This window comes from Haliotis asinina, chromosome 13 (assembly GCF_037392515.1).
Source record: "Haliotis asinina isolate JCU_RB_2024 chromosome 13, JCU_Hal_asi_v2, whole genome shotgun sequence".
Classification (NCBI taxonomy): Eukaryota; Metazoa; Mollusca; class Gastropoda; order Lepetellida; family Haliotidae; genus Haliotis; species Haliotis asinina.
This window is the reverse complement of record NC_090292.1, coordinates 54,458,945-54,481,043: the sequence shown is the minus strand read 5'-3', so window position 1 is coordinate 54,481,043 and position 22,099 is coordinate 54,458,945. Positions and strand designations below refer to the sequence as shown.

The following is a 22,099-nucleotide window of genomic DNA, read 5'->3' as shown; positions in this document are numbered from 1 at the left end:
CACTTGTGACTCTGTCGCGCCTCTGTTAGTTTCAGTTGTGCCTCTGTTGTGCCATGTTGTGTCTCAAGATATGAGATACAACATGACACAACAGAGGCACAACTGAAACTAACAGAGGCGCGACAGAGTCACAAGTGTAAGTGGAACTATTCATCTATAGAAAGCATCTACGCCTCGGTAAGCAGTGACAGGATCCACACAAACAGCAGTTCCTGAAGTGTGCGACACAGTATACAAACGTGTCTGATGACTACAAACGTGTCTACCATGCCTCATACCGCCTTGACAGTGCCAGCCTGTGCTTATATGTACACTGATGATAGCTGATCATTGAAGAGGTACACATATGAAGACAATCGTATGGACGTCGCTTTTTCATTATGAGGACCACAACAATAGCCATGAGAGCTAATCAGCGCTTAAGTGTTGGCTTCAATTTGTCCTTTACCCATAACATATCGGGCTAGTGGGTTAACTGCGGGCTTCAATTTTGTGTAAACGAGGAGATATGCCGACAAGAGAACAACCTCCTCCTAATTCAGACGAGCATTACGTTGGTGATAAAAAAAGTCAAAGATCGGTTTTAAGCATCTTCTGTTGGCTATACTATACATGATCAACAAAGCTGTGGAAGCTGTCAAAACTAGCATCTGTCCAATCCGGCAGGTTGTCAACACCGGCATAAAGTCTCAATCCCTTCCGTGGCTTGTGCATTGATCATTGGCTCTACAATCCGACATGTTGTCTAAACCGGATTGTTTCTTCGCTCCTAGTAAGTGCCGGTTTAGACAGCTTCCACCGTAGACATAAGGCAACAATGAACAGATGAAGAGATAGCACTAGACAGGTAAAGACACAATATCACTTCCTTGTGATGGCAGACAAGAGGGCTCACCAGAATAGAAATGTCATATGAAATTTAATGAAAGTAAGGGTTATCTGACAAGCCAGTGACCGAATTATTGATCACTGAAATATTTATTGTCCATATATCATGACTACCTCATATATGCACAAATGTATGAAATGCTGTAATAAAAGGAACTAAAGCTTTTGATTCTCAAGAAACATCGAGAAACGTGTCCTGTCTGGAACAGGCGCTCTAGTGAACTGGAAAAACAAATGACTTTGTTTCATTGTAACTTGTAACTTGTAACTGTAACAGTTATGAAAGAGTGTTTACCCATCAAAGTTCAAAATACACCTCCCTGTTGTTAGCCAGTCACCAGGTAAACGAATATTCGCAACTAAATATCTAAATTCCTGAAACTGGAATGACATACATGGCAACAGATTATGGCTATTGATTGGAATATCGAACACCTAGTGTGTTGCCAACGACGTTTTCCTGCAGTACGTTCCCTTTTTCTTTAGAATAAAACGTGTTATATAAGAGTAAACAGCGAACCTACCTGGAGTCTAGCGGGCTTACTGCTACTATTACACGCGTCGCTTGTGACAGATTCTGTTTGCAGCTATTTATATCATCTTGAATTGCATGTCTTCTTGTGGCATAAAGCCCATGCAATGAGTTTATATTGTAAGTGTATATGCTAAGAAAAGTCATAAAGATTTTGAAACTCATCCAAGTTTCCAGCGAGGGTAACACATACAGAACACTTTGACCTAGATAGACATTGAACAAGCAGTTAAGGATCCTATTGGATCTTGTGACCGACCTCGACGTATTTGTTGTGAGCAGTAGGGGTGAGACAGGGACGGTGCGGTTTAGGTGTTGGGGTTGGAGTGAGGTTGGGTTTACGTTTTGGGTGAAATGGCAGAGGGATTGGAGGTGAGGTTTTGGGTGGGGCTGGTATTAGACGGGGTGATGTTGCAGTGGGGTTGCAGTGAGGCTCAGTGGAGTCTATGTTGGGTGAGTTTATGTTTTGTGCTTGGACATGGCACGCTTTATCCATCTAGTGCATGAATACAATCTTATCTAAATAAACACATTCAACTATTGGTTCACCAACTTCTTTATTTTGCAAACTACAGTGAAATCCCGATGAGTCGAATGTCGGCGTCTCAAATGTTAATTATTACTCGAGTTAGCTGTCGGTCCCCAATTCCCTATCAAAGTTGTTGTCATTTAATATACGCTTACACGAATTCGTCTCATAAATACACAAGATGACTTGCAACTGAGAAGGAAATTTGGTCAATGAGATTCTCAAACAATCTTGTATACATAAGCCGAAGTCTTATATTAACTTAAAAAAGTGCAAAGAATTTGAAAGTATTTATTTTAATAAAGACACTAGCTGAAACACCCTCCACCCCACCCCTCACACCCCACCTTCCTCAACCACCACCACCACCATTGTCACCCATCATCATCATCATCACCATCCCATGGGATACCCATCCATCCATCCCATCTAATATAGTCCCCATGGTCCCTAGTATGGTGATCAACCATCAGTTGTAGACGATAACTAGCCCGTTTTTATTTTGTATTGTCCAAAATAGTATTCTGCTGGTATATACTTACTAGTTTTACGTGCATCTGTGATATTATATCTGTTTTACTGTACAGACATGTACAGACATATATTCACACGTATAGGAAACTCAAGTATTTTTATCCAAATAGGAAACAAACTCGGAACCCCAACTTGATATGAGTTTTGGGCACATAGTGAAGGCTTGGTGTGTTATTAAAATTTTTGTTTTCGTTTAAAAGGCCTGAGTAAAGACACTTCAAAAGAAGAGAACACACACACACACACACAACCCGCACCGTACATAATGCACACGCTTCTCGTGATCTCGAACATGCATGAATCGCCACCACCATTCTGACTGCATAAAAACTGGAAGTGTGTCTGGCAACATCAGTAGACATTGTCACCTGTTTCAACAACATGACTTGCAAGTATACATTTCCTTCACACTATACACAGGCCTGGATTCTGTCGAACACCGTCTCTAAACGTTTTGATCTAAATGTTCTCTGTATGTGATCTACATGGAATCTAACTGTATGTAACCTGTGTGTAACTTGTATGTGATCTACATGGAATCTAACTGTATGTAACCTGTGTGTAACTTGTATGTGATCTACATGGAATCTAACTGTATGTAACCTGTGTGTAACTTGTATGTGATCTACATGGAATCTAACTGTATGTAACCTGTGTGTAACTTGTATGTGATCTACATGGAATCTAACTGTATGTAACCTGTGTGTAACTTGTATGTGATCTACATGGAATCTAACTGTATGTAACCTGTGTGTAACTTGTATGTGATCTACATGGAATCTAACTGTATGTAACCTGTGTGTAACTTGTATGTGATCTACATGGAATCTAACTGTATGTAACCTGTGTGTAACTTGTATGTGATCTACATGGAATCTAACTGTATGTAACCTGTGTGTAACTTGTATGTGATTTGTCTGTTATTTATAAATCATCTGTATGTGCTCTGTCTGTAATCAATGCATCATCTTTATGCAATCTCTGTATGGCCTGTCTGTAACCTATGTATTATTTATATGCAATCTGTATGATCTGTCTGTAATCAATGCATCATCTTTATGCAATCTCTGTATGGCCTGTCTGTAATCTATGTATCATTTGTATGCAATCTGTATGATCTGTCTGTAATACACGTATCATCTGTATGACACCTCAGCATGATCTGTCTGTAATCTATGTTCCATCTGTATGTGATCTGAATGTGATCTGTATGTAATCTGAGAGGAATCTGTTTATGATCTCTTTGTGACCTGAATGTGATCTATGTGTGATTTGCATGCAGTCCGTGTGTGATCTGTATGTGATTTCTCTGTAATAAGTGTTTGATCAATATGTAATTTGTATGAGATCTGTATGTAATCTGTATGTAATCTGTATGTAATGACTGTGTGACCTGTTTGTAATCTATATATGAACTGTATATGGTATGTTTGTAATCTATATATGAACTGTATGTGATATGTTTGTAATCTATATATGATCTGCATGTGATAAGAATGTGATTTGTATGTGAACTGAAAGCGATATGTGTTTGGTTTTCCTCCAAACACAGAACATCTAAAGATGGCAGTAAACGTGATCGGGTGGTCACTTTTGCTGGCTGACACATATTATCGTATCAATGTTGTGTAAATCGATCATCATAATCTTGATCACTGGATTGTTTGATCCATCTACCCGGAATATTGCTGATAGTGGTTTTAAACAAGAAGTCAATCAGTCCACACAAGGCTACATAAATAAATTAACACTGTAACATGAAAGGATACGTTTATTTTATTTCTATTCATCTTTACAACATGTATAAATGTGATGGCACACTACTTTGTACATTATCATAATGAAGAACACGCTTTTACTTTCTCCGGCTAAGCTCGTAACTACATGTATGGTTCTACAGACTAAACTATGCCTCTCATTATTTTACACAAATGTACGTGAGGTTATGGTTGCAGTCATTCATGAACAAATGGTGAACTGTTTTACCTCGCACACAAACACACAGGATCGGGTGCTTCATATTTTGAAATACTGAGCAGACGTCAGGGGGATGACGTCATGGGGCGTGTCATCCGTCATGGTCATGTTCTGAAACAGGAAACAGGTGATATTACAAGAAAAGTTTTTTTTTTTTTTAAAAAATTTAAAAATTAAAAGCAAAACACCCAAAACAATAAGAAACTTTAAACTTTAAACCCCTGTCTTAAGACAACAGTACAGTAAAGGTTACCATCGGGTCATATGTGATACGCGTCTATAGATAGTAATGGTCTGACGTACGCCTTCTTGTACCAGAGTCACCCAAACCGGTCGACGAGGGATGACACTGCTATAGAATTACAACAATGCGTACATGAGACCGTGTTACCCGAGGTAGAAGGTTACAAAGTATTTATCTTACCGCATTGTTGAACATACAAGCAAAGGGTTTATTTTTAAGGTCGATAAGCTCGCTCCGACTTTGAAAACAAAATAGCGTCTGCCTCTCGAGTGGATCTTCTAGATCAACGAAACATACTCTGACATGCTCAAAAAGGCTCTAATTACGTGTGCATGAGATCCAATGAATAAGAAGTTCTTTAAATGGAGTCCGGAAAGTAAATGTGTAGATAGTGGACTAAAAAAAACCCCAGCTAATCGAACGTTTTTCGAACTCCGTGCACTGCCTGTGTCATATCATGACGTCATACGATTGTTAGCGATACGCCTTCTCGGGTACAGTTTGGCGGTTACCGTTGGCAGCGGTTTGACTGGGGGGGATGACAAGGAAACTTGTTAAAGCGTCACTGACGATGACATAAAAGTGTTTTACATGAATGTAAGATAATGTTTGTCATGACCAGGTCAACGGTTTCTGGATTCATGGATTCGTACATGTGACTGTAATGAGTTACCATTTTGATAAAAATTAACTGATTCATAAACAAAAGGTTTCGTTCAAACATCAGGTGCCCACTTGTAGTTTCCTATGTCGTTATATTGCAGGAATAATAGAGGTTTTAAGCCGCTACTCACTCTATCACTTTCCAAAACAATTAAAGATCTACAATAGCTGAGTGAATACGGTTTTATGCCACTCAGGACAATATTTCAACAATATCATACAAAATATTAAACGCTGGAATGAAACATGTCGGATGCTGTTGGCTTCCTTCCTCTGCATTACTTGAAAGTAAACATTTACTGTTATGTCGATCTTGGGAGCACCGGAAATGTTTGGTAAATCCCATCACGTTCGACACAACAGTGTCTGTATGCAACATTCGAAATAACCACCGTTCCGGAGGCCCAGCGCAGGTTGTTATTCTATCGGGCCGGTAGTTACACATACTGTGACCTTCAGTAAATTATTTTTGTATAAGTAAATTATCTCTTACTTGTTTAAGTAAATTATATGTCAGCATAATTTCTGTTTCTGTTAACGTTTGAGAATCATCCATGGTCTAAAATGCTACGAGAGTTTTTCACTTCCTGGTATTCCAGCGCTTGGCGTATAGGAATGTAAACACAAATAAATACTTCTCTCTGCGCCACAGGCTTTGCTGACTGATTTTGTAGAAACGGTGTGAAACTGTGTACAGTGTTAGATTAATGCTTAGTCTCTGAATATATATATTTTATAGAAACAAACTAACACATACAATTGGGTCCTAGGGAGACAAACTACATTGTAGGGAGGGTTAGGCAGTAGGGAAAATTAAGTGGTTCAGGGACTGTGAGACAGACTATGTATAGTGTAGACTATTTAGTCTATATTATTTTGACTTTAACAAAGTAAGCAGAGTTCATTCAGAGTCTGTATTTTTTAAAGTCTGCGGGTGACAACAGGCCCTGACGACCAACTGGCATAATAAGGGACTGCAAACAGTGTTTGCGTGTGATTGTTGCTATCTTACCACGTCGCGACACATCTTGGGGATGTGGAAGATGGACGGGTCTCTGATGCCCTTGTGGATGTCGGAGTAGGAGAAGGTGTACACCTGGGGATCTGCAACATGGAGGGGGGCATGACAGCATACTATCATTGAGTGTAGATAAACTTGTGGCCACTTTATTGACGATAAGTCAAGTATTGTGATAGCATACGAACAGTGAAAGCGGGTAACGATACATCTGGCGAGAGTCGGATAAGGCATTGATGTTGCTACAATCCTGTACCATGCATGGACATACGTACCGAGTTGATGACCCAAAGATCCACAATAATGTGCTGCTTATAACGTTCCTTTAACGGAAGATCCATGGTTAGTGACTTCCAGTGAGTATCCCCTCGACACGATATCCAGGAATATTTACTTCTTGTGAAGACTCGGTATACGTACTTCCATTGAATGTCCTCTCGACAGGGGACCCAGGTTACTTACGTCCGATGAAAGGTCTCTCGACAGGAGACCCGGGTTACTTACGTTCAATGAAAGGTCTCTCGACAGGGGACCCAGGTTACTTACGTCCAATGAAAGGTCTCTCGACAGGAGACCCGGGTTACTTACGTTCAATGAAAGGTCTCTCGACAGGAGACCCGGGATAAGTTACTTACTTCCAATGAAAGGTCTCTCGACAGGAGACCCAGGGTAAGTTACTTACTTCCAATGAACGGTCCCTCGACAAGAGACCCGTGGTAAGTTACTTACTTCCAATGAACGGTCCCTCGACAGGAGACCCGGGGTAAGTTACTTACTTCCAATGAATGTCCCATAGAAGGACTCGGAGACAGGGGAACATGCCTCCTGTGTCCAGATGGCGCACATGGTTCCCTTTGTGTCCACGGTCTGCTGTTTGAAGGTGTATACGTACTCCAGGGCAGGGTACGAGGTTTCGCCGAACCCTAGCCACATGAACGTCCCGTCCTGCCCCTCTGTCGACACAAACAGTGAGTGAGTGAGTGAGTATATTTTTACGCCACACTCAGCAATAGTCCAGCTATATGTCACTGATCTGTAAATAACCGAGTCTGGACCAGACAACCCAGTGATCAACAACGTATGCATCGATCTGCGGAATTGGGAACGGATGACATGTGTCAACCAAGTAAGCAAGCCTGACCACCCGATCCCGTTAGTCGCCACCTACGAGAAGCATAGTCGCCTTTTATGGCAAGCACGGGGATTTTCACGGGTGGTCGGCACAAACAAACGTAGAAAATAAGTGAGTGAATAACTTTTCACCGACATATCGCACCAGGGAACACATGGAATGGGCTTCACACAGTGTAATCACACACAGACAACACTAATATCATACTGTCTTGAGACTGACGGTGCGTTTTCTAACGACCGTGATAAACAATGTTTGTATCCTTCTAATACACTAATATGCAATGAAAACTGCATATTACAAACTATGTGAAAATAGTGGATCGAGAAATCCGATAAACGATCATCACTGCCATTCATGTAGAAAAAACTCCCGAGGGAAATTGGCGTGAATCTTGACATTGACACGTGGCAAAAAAGTGACAAAGCAATATTATGAAGTACCTATAAGACAGTCATAACATCGAATTGACACATGACCCGAAACTCAGGTTATGAAATCTTGCTCGTTATTCGTGATCAAAACGTCATCACGCGGACCTATAGTACAGCGTAGGGCCAGGTGAAATAATCGGTAATCTGAAATATCGTAGATGGAAAATATATTGAAGATTATCGATATGAAAACTATGTTAACTGTAATACATGAATTCTTGTGACAGAGACAATATTTACAGACCGAAACAAAAGTCTTCTTATTCTATTTAGACATTGGCCTACGTTTCAGCCGATCCGAAGTTTCTCGTGTGGAAGTGTAAATTGACACCACAAACAACTCTGGTTAAACTAAATTCCAATTCCTTGTTTCACAAGAAAAATGTATTTGTAATGTAATTTAAATGTAATTTTAAACTTTAATAACACTGTCTTTCTACACTTTATGTCGAGGTTCAGGCAACATGCCTTAACTATGGAATCACAGGCTCTCCCTGTTTGATGAGGTCGTAAAATGATTCACAGTGCATCTGGCTCACTGGTTAAACCTGTCACGTGTTTTTGCGCTTTTATTTGCAGTTCTGAAATATCATGTCCATCACAGACCGCCAAACCTATCCAGCTTCAGAGCCTCGTTATGAGATTTCCATGGTTTTCAGGTTTCCGTTGGTCAGCACTCCCTGTAAGACACAGCGCGCTGTACAACGCGGTTGCTAGGATTATTGATGCAGTATATAGGTGCGTAGACTTATGTAAGCATACTGATTCATATTTATGCATCCAGTTAAATTACATAGTCTAAAACTTCTGGACTGGTTATCACACTAAGTTGCAAAATAGGACGGAACCCAGTATACGGGAAACGAGACTGTTTTGTAATCAATGTTTTGACATGTTTTCTACCTTAGAAGGTAGAGGGAATTACTAACTTTGATGTCGAATTTAATTATGTAATACAAATAGCAAATCACCACGATGATTGATTGACAAGTGGCGCCCCTTGTGACACCGTCAGTGGAAGTTAGAAACACATTGTTTACCTTTATAATTCAGTATGCGTATTTTTCATAAAAAATATTTCAGTTTTGATATGAAACAAAGCAGGAAATCTTCAAGGCAGCTTGTAAGGATTAACACAATGGTTAACTTCTAAAAGTAACCCAGACATAAAAAAGTTGATTCATGAATGAAAAGAAAACATTTTTTTATGACAAGATGTTTTTTTCAATAAAATGATATTTATATAGTAAATCCATACTAGATTAATATTTAAGAATAAAACAAATATTTTACCGAAAGGTATTAACATATAATCTCCAAATAAAACAGCATACTCAAATTAAATATGACGAGGGGAGATAACTCTTGCCAAGGTTTACCTGAGGATAAATGTTTGTGTGACCAAAATATCAGGAAGTGTGATTGGCAGCCAGATAAAAGGACCTAACTGACTAATATGAATACGCGCTTCTACTGACACAGCCCGTCGCATACAGTGTGCGCACAAACAAAAATATCCAAACTATTTTGATTAAGATACAAATGTTGGACTTTATTCTGTTCATGACGCTATTTTGTTAATCCATGTAAAAGCATGCCATCACTCACCAGTGACGTGAAATGTGTTTATTTCTGACATACAGTTTTTGCATTCTGGATGTGATATTTATCTATAATTGATCGATATTTAGTTCACGATTACCGATCCCTGTCATCTGTATCTCTAGCCTCTCGTGAAAAGACGAATGGCAAAGACGTGACAGGGATTAAGACTGTAAATTTACCCGGTGAGCAGAGTTCCATGAAAGGTTCTAGGAGGGGTTTGACCTTGCAACCTCCGTCTTCGAGGACGTAGAGAGTTTTCTGAAACACAATGCAGTCCATCAACCCATCCGACAGCTCTACAACAGCGTCAGTGTCTCAATACAGCGACTCATGCACTGATGATTACGTGTAACCAAAGTAATAGCTTCTGATAGGTTACATAGAAAGTGAGTTATATGTCAGATCTTGAAAATAACCCGCAAATAAACCCTTTATGCCATTATCGTTTATGTTCAGTGGCAAGGGCTCGAGGAAATAACACGCCACTTAACACGACGAAAACAACCCCAATCTGAAAGCATTTCGCTATTTATATGAAAACGAATGTCCAGCTTCTGGTGGAAAGTACTCTGCAATGTGACGAAGTGCGCGTGTAAGAAACTACCCCAGTGTAACGAACCCTCTCAATGTAACGAACTACCGCAGTGTAACGAACTACCGCAGTGTAACGAACTACCCCAATGTAATACTTTACACCAATGTAATGAACTACCCCTGTGTAGCGAACTACCCTAATATAATGAACTACCCCTGTGTAGCGAACTGCCCTAATGTAATGAACTACCCCTGTGTAGCGAACAACCCTAATATAATTAACTACCCCTGTGTAGCGAACTACCCTAATATAATGAACTACCCCTGTGTAACGAACTACTCTAATATAATGAACTACCCCTGTGTAGCGAACTACCCTAATATAATTAACTACCCCTGTGTAGCGAACTACCCTAATGTAACACTTGGTGTTATTGCTGTTGCTGACCGCCCCCACAGCGGTGTTACTCACATGTCTGAAGTCTTGTATCGCTGTCAGCAAACGTTTCCTGGTTCCTACCGACGTGTTGGCAACAGCAACCACAATGGGCACGTCAGCATTGTAGTGGAGGTTGATCTTGGCCTGAAGTCACAGGTCATGTGTAGTTTCATACACAGACAGAAGGACAGAGTTTGTTTCCAGCAAATAGTTGTAGGCCCAAAATACACTCAAAAGGAAGTTCCAGTACTAGTGTAGTCAGGGGCACAATGATCACTTACACTCATCCTTTTAAAATAAACTAGATACAAGGAAATACATTTTACAGTGTCTCATTACTATTCTTGAGACGATCTGCTAAAATATATATAAAATATGAGGCTTTTTCACAAATCTTGTAATAAACCTGCATCTAGCTAGCTGTGTATGGGACTCCTAAATGACCAACGCATGGAAATCATCTTCACTAATGTTATACGTATAGATTCACATGATGTACAGAATGTTTGATACTAGTCAGCGTTGTAAGAAGCTGTCATAGAAGCGTTAAACGATGAGTAACATTCAGCATTCAAAGGTGATTTGAAATACTGACATGAGTTACATTTGGAGGAATTACTCAGGGACGAGTACCAGGACTGTTTCAAATCATCGGATAATTTTGTTTAATGCAGTTTCACATATAAATCTTTGGATCTTAAATAAGCCGAAGTGAGGTAAAGTTGGGTTTAACTTGGTACTTAAGAATAGTTGCTCATATGGAGATTTGCATTCGTGTGTACGACGGTAGATAATCAAATCTAGACTAACTGTGTATTGGATGTCAAGTGTTTGAAAAGCTTCCATTCTAGTTTGAAGGAATCTCTAGCACAGTCATAACCCAAACTTCACATATATGGGTAGTGTGCTTAACAAGATATTTTTCAAGATTTCACTGGGTATAATAGTTTTAACAAAACTGCCGAAAATGAAAGACGATCTGTCACTTGGTACCCCTTGGATGGTGGTATGACATCAGAATATATCATACAAAATATGTCCAGAATATATCATATAAAATATGTTCAGAATATATCATATAAAATATGCTCAGAATATATCATATAAAATATTTCAAAATATATCATATAAAATATGTTCAGAATATATCATATAAAATATGTCCAGTATAGTATTGGATGACTTCTCGTTATAATCAACAATCACAGATTTGGATTGGTTAATTTGTATTTAGGCGGAGGCTGGTTTTGAAGGACACCCCTATTTCAACCTTCCTAAACATTGTGTCCAGATATTCAAGCTGTTTTGTCACAATATATTGGCTCACTGTGATACCATGCCGCAGTTAAACACCAATACCCTATCAGACACATTATGCTGATTCCGAGTCCTTGGTGTACCCAGCACCATGCAGGACAAACAAATCCGATATTTAGACAACTAGGAGAAGCCCATTCATACATAAATGCACGCTGCGTGTCGATCAACTCAGTGCAAGGATATGTTTTCAAATGTGACCTCGATTTGTGTGTTTCCGTTATGTGTGGAGTGATACAGTCAGGTCGGTACAGCAGACGGATATTTATATCTGTACAGGAGACAGGTTGTCAGGCTTATACCACTAGGCTATACCATGTGGTCACACAGCGGGGACACCAACATACACCACACTAGTATCACAGGTTCATCATGAGAAACTCCCACAGTTGAATCACAACGGTAACGTTACACAACAGTATAGGAGGTCGTTTTACACCGATGTTACGTTAACCGTCTCGCGTAAAGTCATTAGTCGTGTACAACAGTGTAAAAAGCTGTTATAACGAATAGAAAGGGATCCCTAATGTTCGTTAACGTTGTTAACAGTTATTCGGTATAGCCGTAGTTTCTGACTAATATCCCACCTGCCCTGATTGGGTGACGTGATCATGATGATGCAATCATGACAGAATCAATCAACACAGTATTTGATGTTAATGTATACTGGCCTGTTCATCGAGACGTGATAAATAAGCAATATATTATCATTGGGAAAAATAGCTACAGTTTGAGCAGATATGAACTGAAATCGATGCTTAGTGGCAGTTGGAAACCATAAAGATTATCTAGTAGCCCAGAACAATATACGGACATGTAAGATACCATTGCTTGTTTTGATAGCCCGAAAAGTAAACAGACTTGTCCAGGGTGTCGGGCCATGGGATTTTTTAGCCCTTGAGTTGCTTACTCAGATTTCGATACATTACACACAAAGTGTCCTGGAATACACTGCAGAGCGAGTGAGTGAGTAAAATATTTCACATAGGCAATATTTCAGCCATACCGTGACGGAGCAATGCAATTTATATCAATATTATAATCAGTAAATTTAGAAAAGCTCTCATCGAAGGGCAGTTAAAATAATGGAGTATTACAGCTCCTGCAGATCAGTAGCAACTGAAGGCTGATCACCACACATGGAACCATCAGGAATTAAAGTACCTTTGCTACCGGAGCTTAGCTGAATTTATATCAGCTCTTCAGCAGCTGGCAATTGCAGCCAATATTAAAGTGTAAAAATACTGTATTCAAAAAATGGACTTTTAAAAATTTAACTCGGTATTGCCGGTCTTACGTAACCAACGGGGACAATAGCTTTAAATGCAAACTTCAGATCCCTTCTTAGGATACAACCATTAACAGTCTAATTTACAAATGTAAACTTCCAATTATTAAAATACATCTGTCAAAAAAGTATCAGTCAATCAAGTCAATTTCATTAAGCGTGGTTTTAAAAATGTAATTACAAAATTTAAAGCTTTGTAATCAGAGTATGGAAAAGGAAGTAGTGTCACAGATGTCTTGAGTGCTGCCATAGCAACAAGATTGGGCAATGTGTTACTAGAAAAGCCAACGTGGCTGCATAACCAAGAAAAGACGATGTCGTATTAGCCAGTAGCAAGATCATAATATATTTCAATAATTTCGAAAACATGACTGTTTGTAAGAGAGAGTTTTAAGAGCCTGAAGGCACGACAGAAAAAAATATAGGTTATGTATTTATTTAGGATCTTTTAAATATATTTTTACGCTGTTTATATGGAAGCTATTGTTCTGGATCCAACGACAGTAGCAGCAGCAACTGCGCCACATTCCTTGAACTCATCTGTAAGTAGGGATTTATGTGCATCATACTTACTTTTAAACTGGTTATATTCTCGTACATATTTCATATTTCTAGTTTCTGATTTGTTAAACGTTGTCAGCGTGAGGTCAACTGTTGATGTAACTAATTGCCCAGGAGGAGAAGAAAGAAAGTGTATATTTTCCAGCTCAGTGCCACCTGCAGAAAGAGGAGGTTTGACTCTTTTCATCCTTGTGCTGAACAAGATAAGATTCCAATATATGCAAACAGAAAACACTGCAGACACAGTTGGAGGGTTGGACTCGTTTGAATATAGTTCAGTAAGGTAAGATAATGCCATACGGCGGGAATATAAAGCAGTTCGGGATATCCGTTAGTTAGACATAATCGTGTTCGTCACAATGCAGGTTCATTGAATACGTCTGCAGCAATATTCAACAGGGCTCATAGCAAGTGGGCCTGCATACCAGCATTCATGGCAAGTGGGCCTGCACACCAGCAAGGGTTTATTATCTGTCTGGGGAGATTTGGTGTTCTGTGGCAATATGGCACACTTGACATACCGCTATTGTGTAAATCCCACCTTAAAGCTTATAGCCGACTGCCGCGTCCCGCTTTACAACCCCCATGAAAGCGGTCTCCCGGTGACACGTTTGAGTGCTCTCAGTCAGCTGACACGGGGGGGGGGGGGGGGGGGAATCATAACAGGAGGTGCGTATTATGATGAATCAGGGATAATCTATAACTTTTTTAGTTTTCCTGGGTCAATCGACATCGCGTTTATCTACACCATTAAAAAGTAGGGGGATTGTTAAATTCAAATGATGAAGTCAAGGAGGAAACTGAAGAGTAAGTAAGGAGCACTGTGAAAAATGATTCCATTCCTTTGGAAATGTTTCATCAGTATGGATATATATTACTTTCTTGAATGCGTTGTTTTGTGCTCAAAAATGGGATATCCCCTACTTCCGTAATGATATATATTTTACTCTGTGTCTGGTCATATCGGTAGGTCGTTTATCCGACTCTCAGTTTTATGTCACGGACCTCGATAATGCGGACTTCGACATGGAACGGTTGAGAAAGAGGAGCAGACATCACGTGTATGTCGATGTGCACTCTTATGTCCTGAACCATCATGAACCTCCTTCATGTGGACAGTTTTTGGAGCAGGGTCGTTTTAATTGTAGGCGGCGCTAGGATGTTTCCAAACTCAGTTTTCACTTGAAACCATCAGTTGTTGTAAACGCTCAACACCCAGTGCAGCGAAACCTCGAGCGTTGCATAATGTTTGTTTGTGTTTTTTTGTTTGATATTTCTCGAGCTTAATAAAAGCGGTTTACAACTCACGCGTTGCCTTTGTGGCATATAATACAGAGAGAACACTGTAGTCACATGATGTCGCCTACACGTGGTGAGGTCATCTTGACAACAGAGATACAGAATCCATTCTATACATTATGCCTGGTCTGGTTTGGACAACTCTACTACTTTTCAAAATGTTCACGCAACCTTATTTTAAGTGACACTAGTTGATTAAATGCAACTAAAGTTTGACTTCACGTAATGTACTTACCTTAATCAGTTCCGGTCTCTCGTGGGTGGCACCGGCCATTTGTCCCCCGAGCCTCACTCCCCACCCCTCCCACTGTCTGGGGGCACAGCACCTCCCGTCCAGGAGGTTCACAGTGGATACAAACACAAAGGCCACCAACAGCAACATTTCCACTTCTTTTGCACAGACGCGTTGAAAGAGTATGGGATTGAACTTTCTCGTATAAGCGCTAACCTTACTCACGTGATCTCGTCGCGGTCTACATTTTGACAGGGACTGACGGAGAGTAGACTGGGTTTACTGGTTGTCACGGTGTTATGCAACGTGACATCTATCTCTCTAAATTCAACAGTGGAACCCAACCTCAATAGCCCGTTTTTCTAACACCCCAGTTTTCAGGTTAATCGGGGTATCTTGACACACCTTATTTACTAATGATGAGATCACCACCAGCGTCCCAGTCCCATCAATCACCTAGTTCTGCAGTTTGCCCTTGGCCCCATCAGTAACCTGAAGTGGTGTTCCTTTCATTCTTCATAAGCCGCCTTTTAGTAATATACGAGAAAGCTCATGGCGGGAAACACCAGAAATGTGCATCACGTGGCTTTGTCCAATTTCATGAATCGAACCCGCGTCTTCGGTGTGAAGAGCGAACGCTTTATCCACTATGCTATGTCATCTCCTTCATTGTATGGGGTGCTTGGGACCCGTGAATATCCGGGTAGGATTGCTTTTCATCAAACCATGCTATTCGTAAGAGCCGGGGATGGTGGTTTAGCCTTGTGGTTAAAGCGATCGCGCTTCACGCTGTAGATCAGGGTTTGATTCTCCACATGGGCACAATGTGTGAAGCCCGTTTCTAGTATCCCCCGTCGTGATATTGCTGGAATATATCTAAGATTTCGAACATTAGTATCATTCACCTAAGAGCCAACTAATGAGATCGGGAGGTGAGACTCAATGGTTTGATTGATACATGTCATCGTATGCTAGTAATGTAGGCCGATGTTTGTGGTGTTCATCAATGGGTTGTCGGGTTCTGACGCGATTATTGACAAAGAGGCGTCATACAGCTGGAATACTGCAGAGTCCGGCATAAAACAACAGCCAGTGAGTGACCCAATGCACGCCATCCAGTATGAACGATCATTGTGTTCTATGTGTCTGTTCTTTGGCGTGGATGTGAACAATGTGAACACAGGTTTTGGAACTTGTGGATGAACACCGCCATGACCTTGAAGAGGAGAAGCGGTTCTACTCTCTACATGTATGTACCCAAAATGGGTGTTCAATGCGGGTGGCTTGTTCCTGTGAAGACTTCATCTTGATGCTACTTCGGTAGGACAATTACACAAATACATTGTGTTGCGACGAGAACATTTGACACTGAGACGGACCATATAGCTATATGTATGTTATAAAAGCTGTCGACGATTGACAGTAAAACAACTACAATATCGCAATTAGAATTAAAACTAGCGTGGAAAGTTAAAACAGATATCGCTATTTGGACCACGCAGCATATTTAAGACAGGCTATACAACACCTGCACGTAGATCGCCATACTACGGACATACAGTACCTTTTCTACCTACATGGACCATAGCTAGATTTACATTATCCCTTCAGCTGCTGGCGATTGTAAGAAATGTTAGCCACAATTAAAATACAAGAATACTACGTCTAAAATTCTTGGTAAGTTTAAATTTACTTCAAAAGTTTTGGGACTCTGAGAAGGACGTAAAGATTACAAAATTTGCCCTGACAAAATGTGTGAGAAATATAAGACAGACAAGTCTAAAATATCCAATATTATGTATTGACAAAGATTCCAATGGAGGTATCTAGTACAATGCAGCCGTCTCAAGCCTAAAGTAATGGGTCACAAATATTATATCAAATCACCAAAGTCTTCATTTTCGAGATTGGCCTTGTGTTTACCAACAGTCAAAACTCATCAAAGGGAGGTAACTCTAAAGCGCTACCTTAAATGCGTGCCGCTAAAACACCAAGACACTAAAATATTGTGACCCGATAATAACTATCACTTAATCAATAATAATACAAAATACAGCGAAAAAAATTCTTATTGATCTTGAGGAAGAGTGACTGTTGCCCACCTTCATATGAAACCACTACAAGACATTTGGTGCCAAGGAAATATGATTCTTGAAGATTTACTGAAGATGAACTACTGTCTCAACTCCAGCATCTACCCCAAACATCCCAAAGTCAATGACTCATCGAAGTCGTGAAACGAAGTGGGCGTATCTGACAGAAGGCATTTCATTATAATATTTCATTTGTTATTATTTTGCACTTGTATATTTTCCAATTTACGTTTCCATGCGTTTTAAGCAGTTGTAGTTGTATATTTTCCAATTTACTTTTCCAAAAGCAAATAAACTTGTATTCAAAAGATGTTGGTAAATATATATCTGATAGTATAAAAACATATAATATACTGAACACCAAAGGAGAGGCAAGTTTCGAAATTCCGAAATCTCTACCGAATCTGTCTTCTATTTAAAAACTCTTTTGACAAAAACAAAGTTTCTTTTGCTGTTACGTACACGTACCCTAGGAAGGGTCATAGGTCTAATGTCATAAATCCTTTCCTTTGTAGACATAGGCGATAAGAAATAAACTATACAGTTAATACATAGATGTTTAAATTATGCAAATGCGTGACTACCGTTATGTGACGTCGTGTTTAGACTTCGTTTAGTACTAATTGTAATGCAGTGCGTGATTTCGTCCTTTTATTATTTCACGGAAGAAATGTGTCTGGAAGCAAACATGGCTAATTAATAATTTTTTTATTATCAAACTGAGCTCGGTTATGTCGTCATTTTTCGTCTGCCTTACATTCGTGAACAGAGCTTCACTTTGTGCGAGTTCACTGAAGTATTGAATGAGCGCCAACTGTATGAATGTGTGAACCTACAAGAGTACAGACTTGAGAAAAACGACAAAGGTTTAAACACCCGTCGCTGTCTAATCTAAAAGCAATGGTTTCTTTGACTGACAGAAGGTGTGTACAAGTGTTCAATTGGATATATACTGAGTGAAAAAAAATAAGGGATCGCATGAAAGCGCAAGTGTTCCCTTATATTTTCAAGATTTATTCACATACTATGAGATACAATGCTTGTGAAGAAACATGGAAAATAAAGGAACACTTGTGCTTTCATGTAATCCCTTATTTTTCCCTCAGTATATAGCGGATGACGTAAGGAGATAAGAAGGAACAACAACGACGACGGATAAAAAGTGTCGGTCGCCGGTATCTGCACGCGTTTCAAATATGACATCTGTTTTTGAGTGCTGTTCCTAGCTTGTGCGTCTCCAAGTGTTCAACCTGAAATATATTAGATGAATTAGAAAGACAGTTAGACACGTCAACATAGCTGCTTTCAATTGAAAATCCAGACAGACAATCAGGCCCAGGATCTAACCTGTCCAAAGAAGATATATTAATATCAACTTCAAATGGCGCCCTTGGAATGCATAGTAGATCTAATCAATTTACATTCTGTCATGTGAGACCTGGCTTTAACCTCTTTTTACCGTATTCTATTAGATCTGTTACACAGCCTATGAACTGTGGATGAGACTGAATGTTTACCTCTTACTGTAGACAATACTTCCACACAGCCTTCACCTCAGCAGTACAAGTATACATGTCCGTGCACCCTCCACTAACATGATGCAACATTCTCACAGGTAAACAGCTGGGATCATCTGCATCAATACCAGAAATGAAATAACATTTTCTTTGTGATGTTTCCTTCGTGCTCAGCAAAAGATCGCAGATTACGACATTAGAAATGGGTCAATGGTCTTTTTATCGATCGAAATAATTTCGTTACCCAACAGACTAGCTAGGACTTACAGTACAGTAGCAATAAGTGTACAGAGATTAAAAAGTTTAGCGCCAGCCTATTTTCAAACTAAGATGTGAAGCTGTGGAAATGAACTAGTTGGGAAGACCAATTCATACTTACAGAAGGTTCATCTGGTAACTGATTTAGAAATGTCATAATCTTTTATATTCACAATTAAAGGAAATGGTGTTACATATATTCCTGTTGTGTTTATACAGCGCTATGAAATTTAGGTTTCACTAGTTAAAAGTGACAATCATGTGACCATGTAACAGTCATTGCTGATTTTCACTTTTCAAGAGAAGCTAACCTTTCTGAGGAAAACAAATTGTATGTTTTCCAAAAGCGCATGCATCCTGTTGGAAGTAAAAGATAATTTCCATTATGGTTTTATTTTTAAACTAAAAATACTAAATCAAATTATGATAGCTCGTCTTTTTTCTGAATAAAATTGGATGTGCCACCCTATATATTTTTATTCACAGTATATTACGATAATCCTGGTCAGTTTTCTATAGTGGTCCGATACTTGAACAGGGGACACCTTTCAAATGCCCACATTAGCGTTTAAAGTGTTACGACAAATCTTAATGTTTGCTAGATTGGATAGGCATACAATGCTTGGTGCCCAAATATGAATGGGTCTTTATAATAAACAACGTCCAGGTCATCCAGCTATGTGGGCTGGTAAATGACCCCTATACGTGGTGGCTGGTTGATGGTTGACGATGGCTCGAGAATCTCGCTCATCACGTTAATGTCCGTGACGAATGCCCCACGGTTACATGACGTGGTCATATTGGATTCATGTCATAAACACAGAACAGGACTAAGTATTCCTGACAACTGATGTAAAATATTCGTTTGGAGTATATATGGAAAGTGGCCATGTTATACAAAGTTCTTGACCCTCATTGTATCATTGTCCGGTGCGTTCCCTTATGTTCCCGTAATTGCTCATTTGTCTTCTTGACGTAGGTAGGAAAATTTGGCTTCACTGCGGAAAGACGACAGGTTTACGCTGTGAGCAACATGTTTAATACTATATGATTCCTGATTCAATACTGATCAACAGAGCAAAACGTCTGCTAAGTATCCAGCATTTCTTAATTCATTCCTCAAACACAGATCCCAGGACCAATAATACGTGTGTCTAGAAATGCCGTAGATCAAGAATATCATCTTATTATTATTTTTAAAACCATTCAAACTAAAGCACCTTTATCTGATACTTACAGATACCAAAACGAGTGAATGTTGAACATAGAAAATAGTCCAACGAGATATTTGGAAACATAATTATTGAAGAGTTTTTGCTCTATTTATTAATAGTTATTTATTCATATCGATGATTTTTTCTTATCTGTTTATGAACATATATGTATTGATATCCACGAGTTTTGCCATCCATTTCCTACATACAGAGAGGGAAAGCAGCGTATTCAAAGAACCGAACATAAACCCGCTGCGCGCAACACTACGCTCGTACAAGGCACACCAATAATACAAGGTTACTGGTTCACATTGTCCCGTACTTTGGAGAGTATTGTAGAAGTTTATGCAGCAGTTTAAATATCAGTAATTTCAGTGTTGATAATTTTCATATCGCTAGGACTTAGTCAACAAATACCGATGTTGACTTACAGTAAGAAGCCTTGCTTTAAACATAATATCAGTCAAGGCTTCTTTTGATGTAATGCGGGAAGAGATAGGGCAAGTACGTATCCCTTTGAAATGTATAAATCTGTCCCAGATCATTCCGTAGGGTGCTGGATTATAATATGTTGGATTGACGTTTGTGTCTTGAAAATTATAATTCTAACGCGAAATAACAAGGACACAGGAATATGTGGTTGATGCATGTTCACAATCCCATGTGTGTTCCAATGGGGCAAATAGTGTTTAATATGTAGGTGTTATAACATCATGATGAGGTGTGGTTTAACGTGGTACTTACGTCCTATGCTTCGCTCACATGACGACATGGATGCGTGTGGATCCCTGCACTAGCCCAGACGTAAGCTAGTTTTACAGTGCTACCTCACTGAAATTGAGATACCATGCCGCATTTAAAAATGACTACCATTTGCGGTCACATTATAATGACTCGACCAGTTCTTATTCCAATTAAGACCGACCGACCGACCGACCGACCGACCGACCGACAGACAGACAGACAGACCGACCGACCGACAGAAAGGGACCAACAAGTAGCATATTTACGTCTTTTGGGATGACGCGGTCGGGGATCGCGCTGGTGACCTTCCGCTCTCCAGGGTTACGATCCAACCACGTAGGCGGTTGTAACATCATGGATATATATAAATGAACGGGGTGCTGTGGACTTATTCGACCCCTGGTCCACACGAAGCGAGAGCAATTAGCGTTACCCAACACCCACCACAAGGAGGTGGCTTTTCAAGAGTGCCAGTGGGGTGAAGAGGGAGAGAGTCATATACATACACAAGAGAAAGAATAAGTCATTGATGTCGACTGGCAGTGAATGTCTTGGGGCTGTATTAAAGAATGGTCGTTTACCAAATGAGGAAAGTCGGAAATTTAGTACAGTGAGTAGGAGCTGATTCTGAGATCGATGCCGTGTGTGAGGTAGGGTGGAGCTTAGTTGTGGAGGCACTTGTAGACGGTGCAGAGAAACGTTCACTGTGATACGTTGTTCAGTGTGATATGATTTTGATTGTAAATAAATGATGAAGGCGACAGTATTCTGCATTTTCTGCAGCCTTTTCTATTGAAGCCTGTTAGAACCCATTCGATGCAACTGTCTAGTCTTGGGTAAATTAGATATCTGGCTAGAACCCCTGCACTTTTTTCATGATGAACTTCCGGAAGTCCCTAATCCTGAGCAAATGGACATAGCAGGTTTTCCACAGCCTGTCCATATGTACATGCATAGAGAGATCTGACTCTGACGCCAGGACCCTTCACCACAGGAGAAACGGCAACCCATGAAGAACCTACTGTATGTCTGGATGTGTCAGTTCTG

General features: G+C 39.9%; 1 protein-coding gene across 1 annotated transcript; it reads right to left on the bottom strand.

Annotated features, from left to right (window-relative positions):
• Window positions 1-4,241: 4,241 nt before the first annotated feature.
• LOC137260190 (uncharacterized) lies at window positions 4,242-15,780 on the bottom strand. Its single transcript, XM_067797888.1, has 6 exons — window positions 15,230-15,780; window positions 10,563-10,673; window positions 9,736-9,814; window positions 7,162-7,338; window positions 6,380-6,471; window positions 4,242-4,571 (listed from the first exon to the last, which is right to left on the bottom strand). Exons 1-6 carry the CDS (start codon window positions 15,374-15,376, stop codon window positions 4,500-4,502), a joined length of 678 nt encoding a protein of 225 aa, XP_067653989.1. The 5' UTR covers window positions 15,377-15,780; the 3' UTR covers window positions 4,242-4,499.
• Window positions 15,781-22,099: the final 6,319 nt, after the last annotated feature.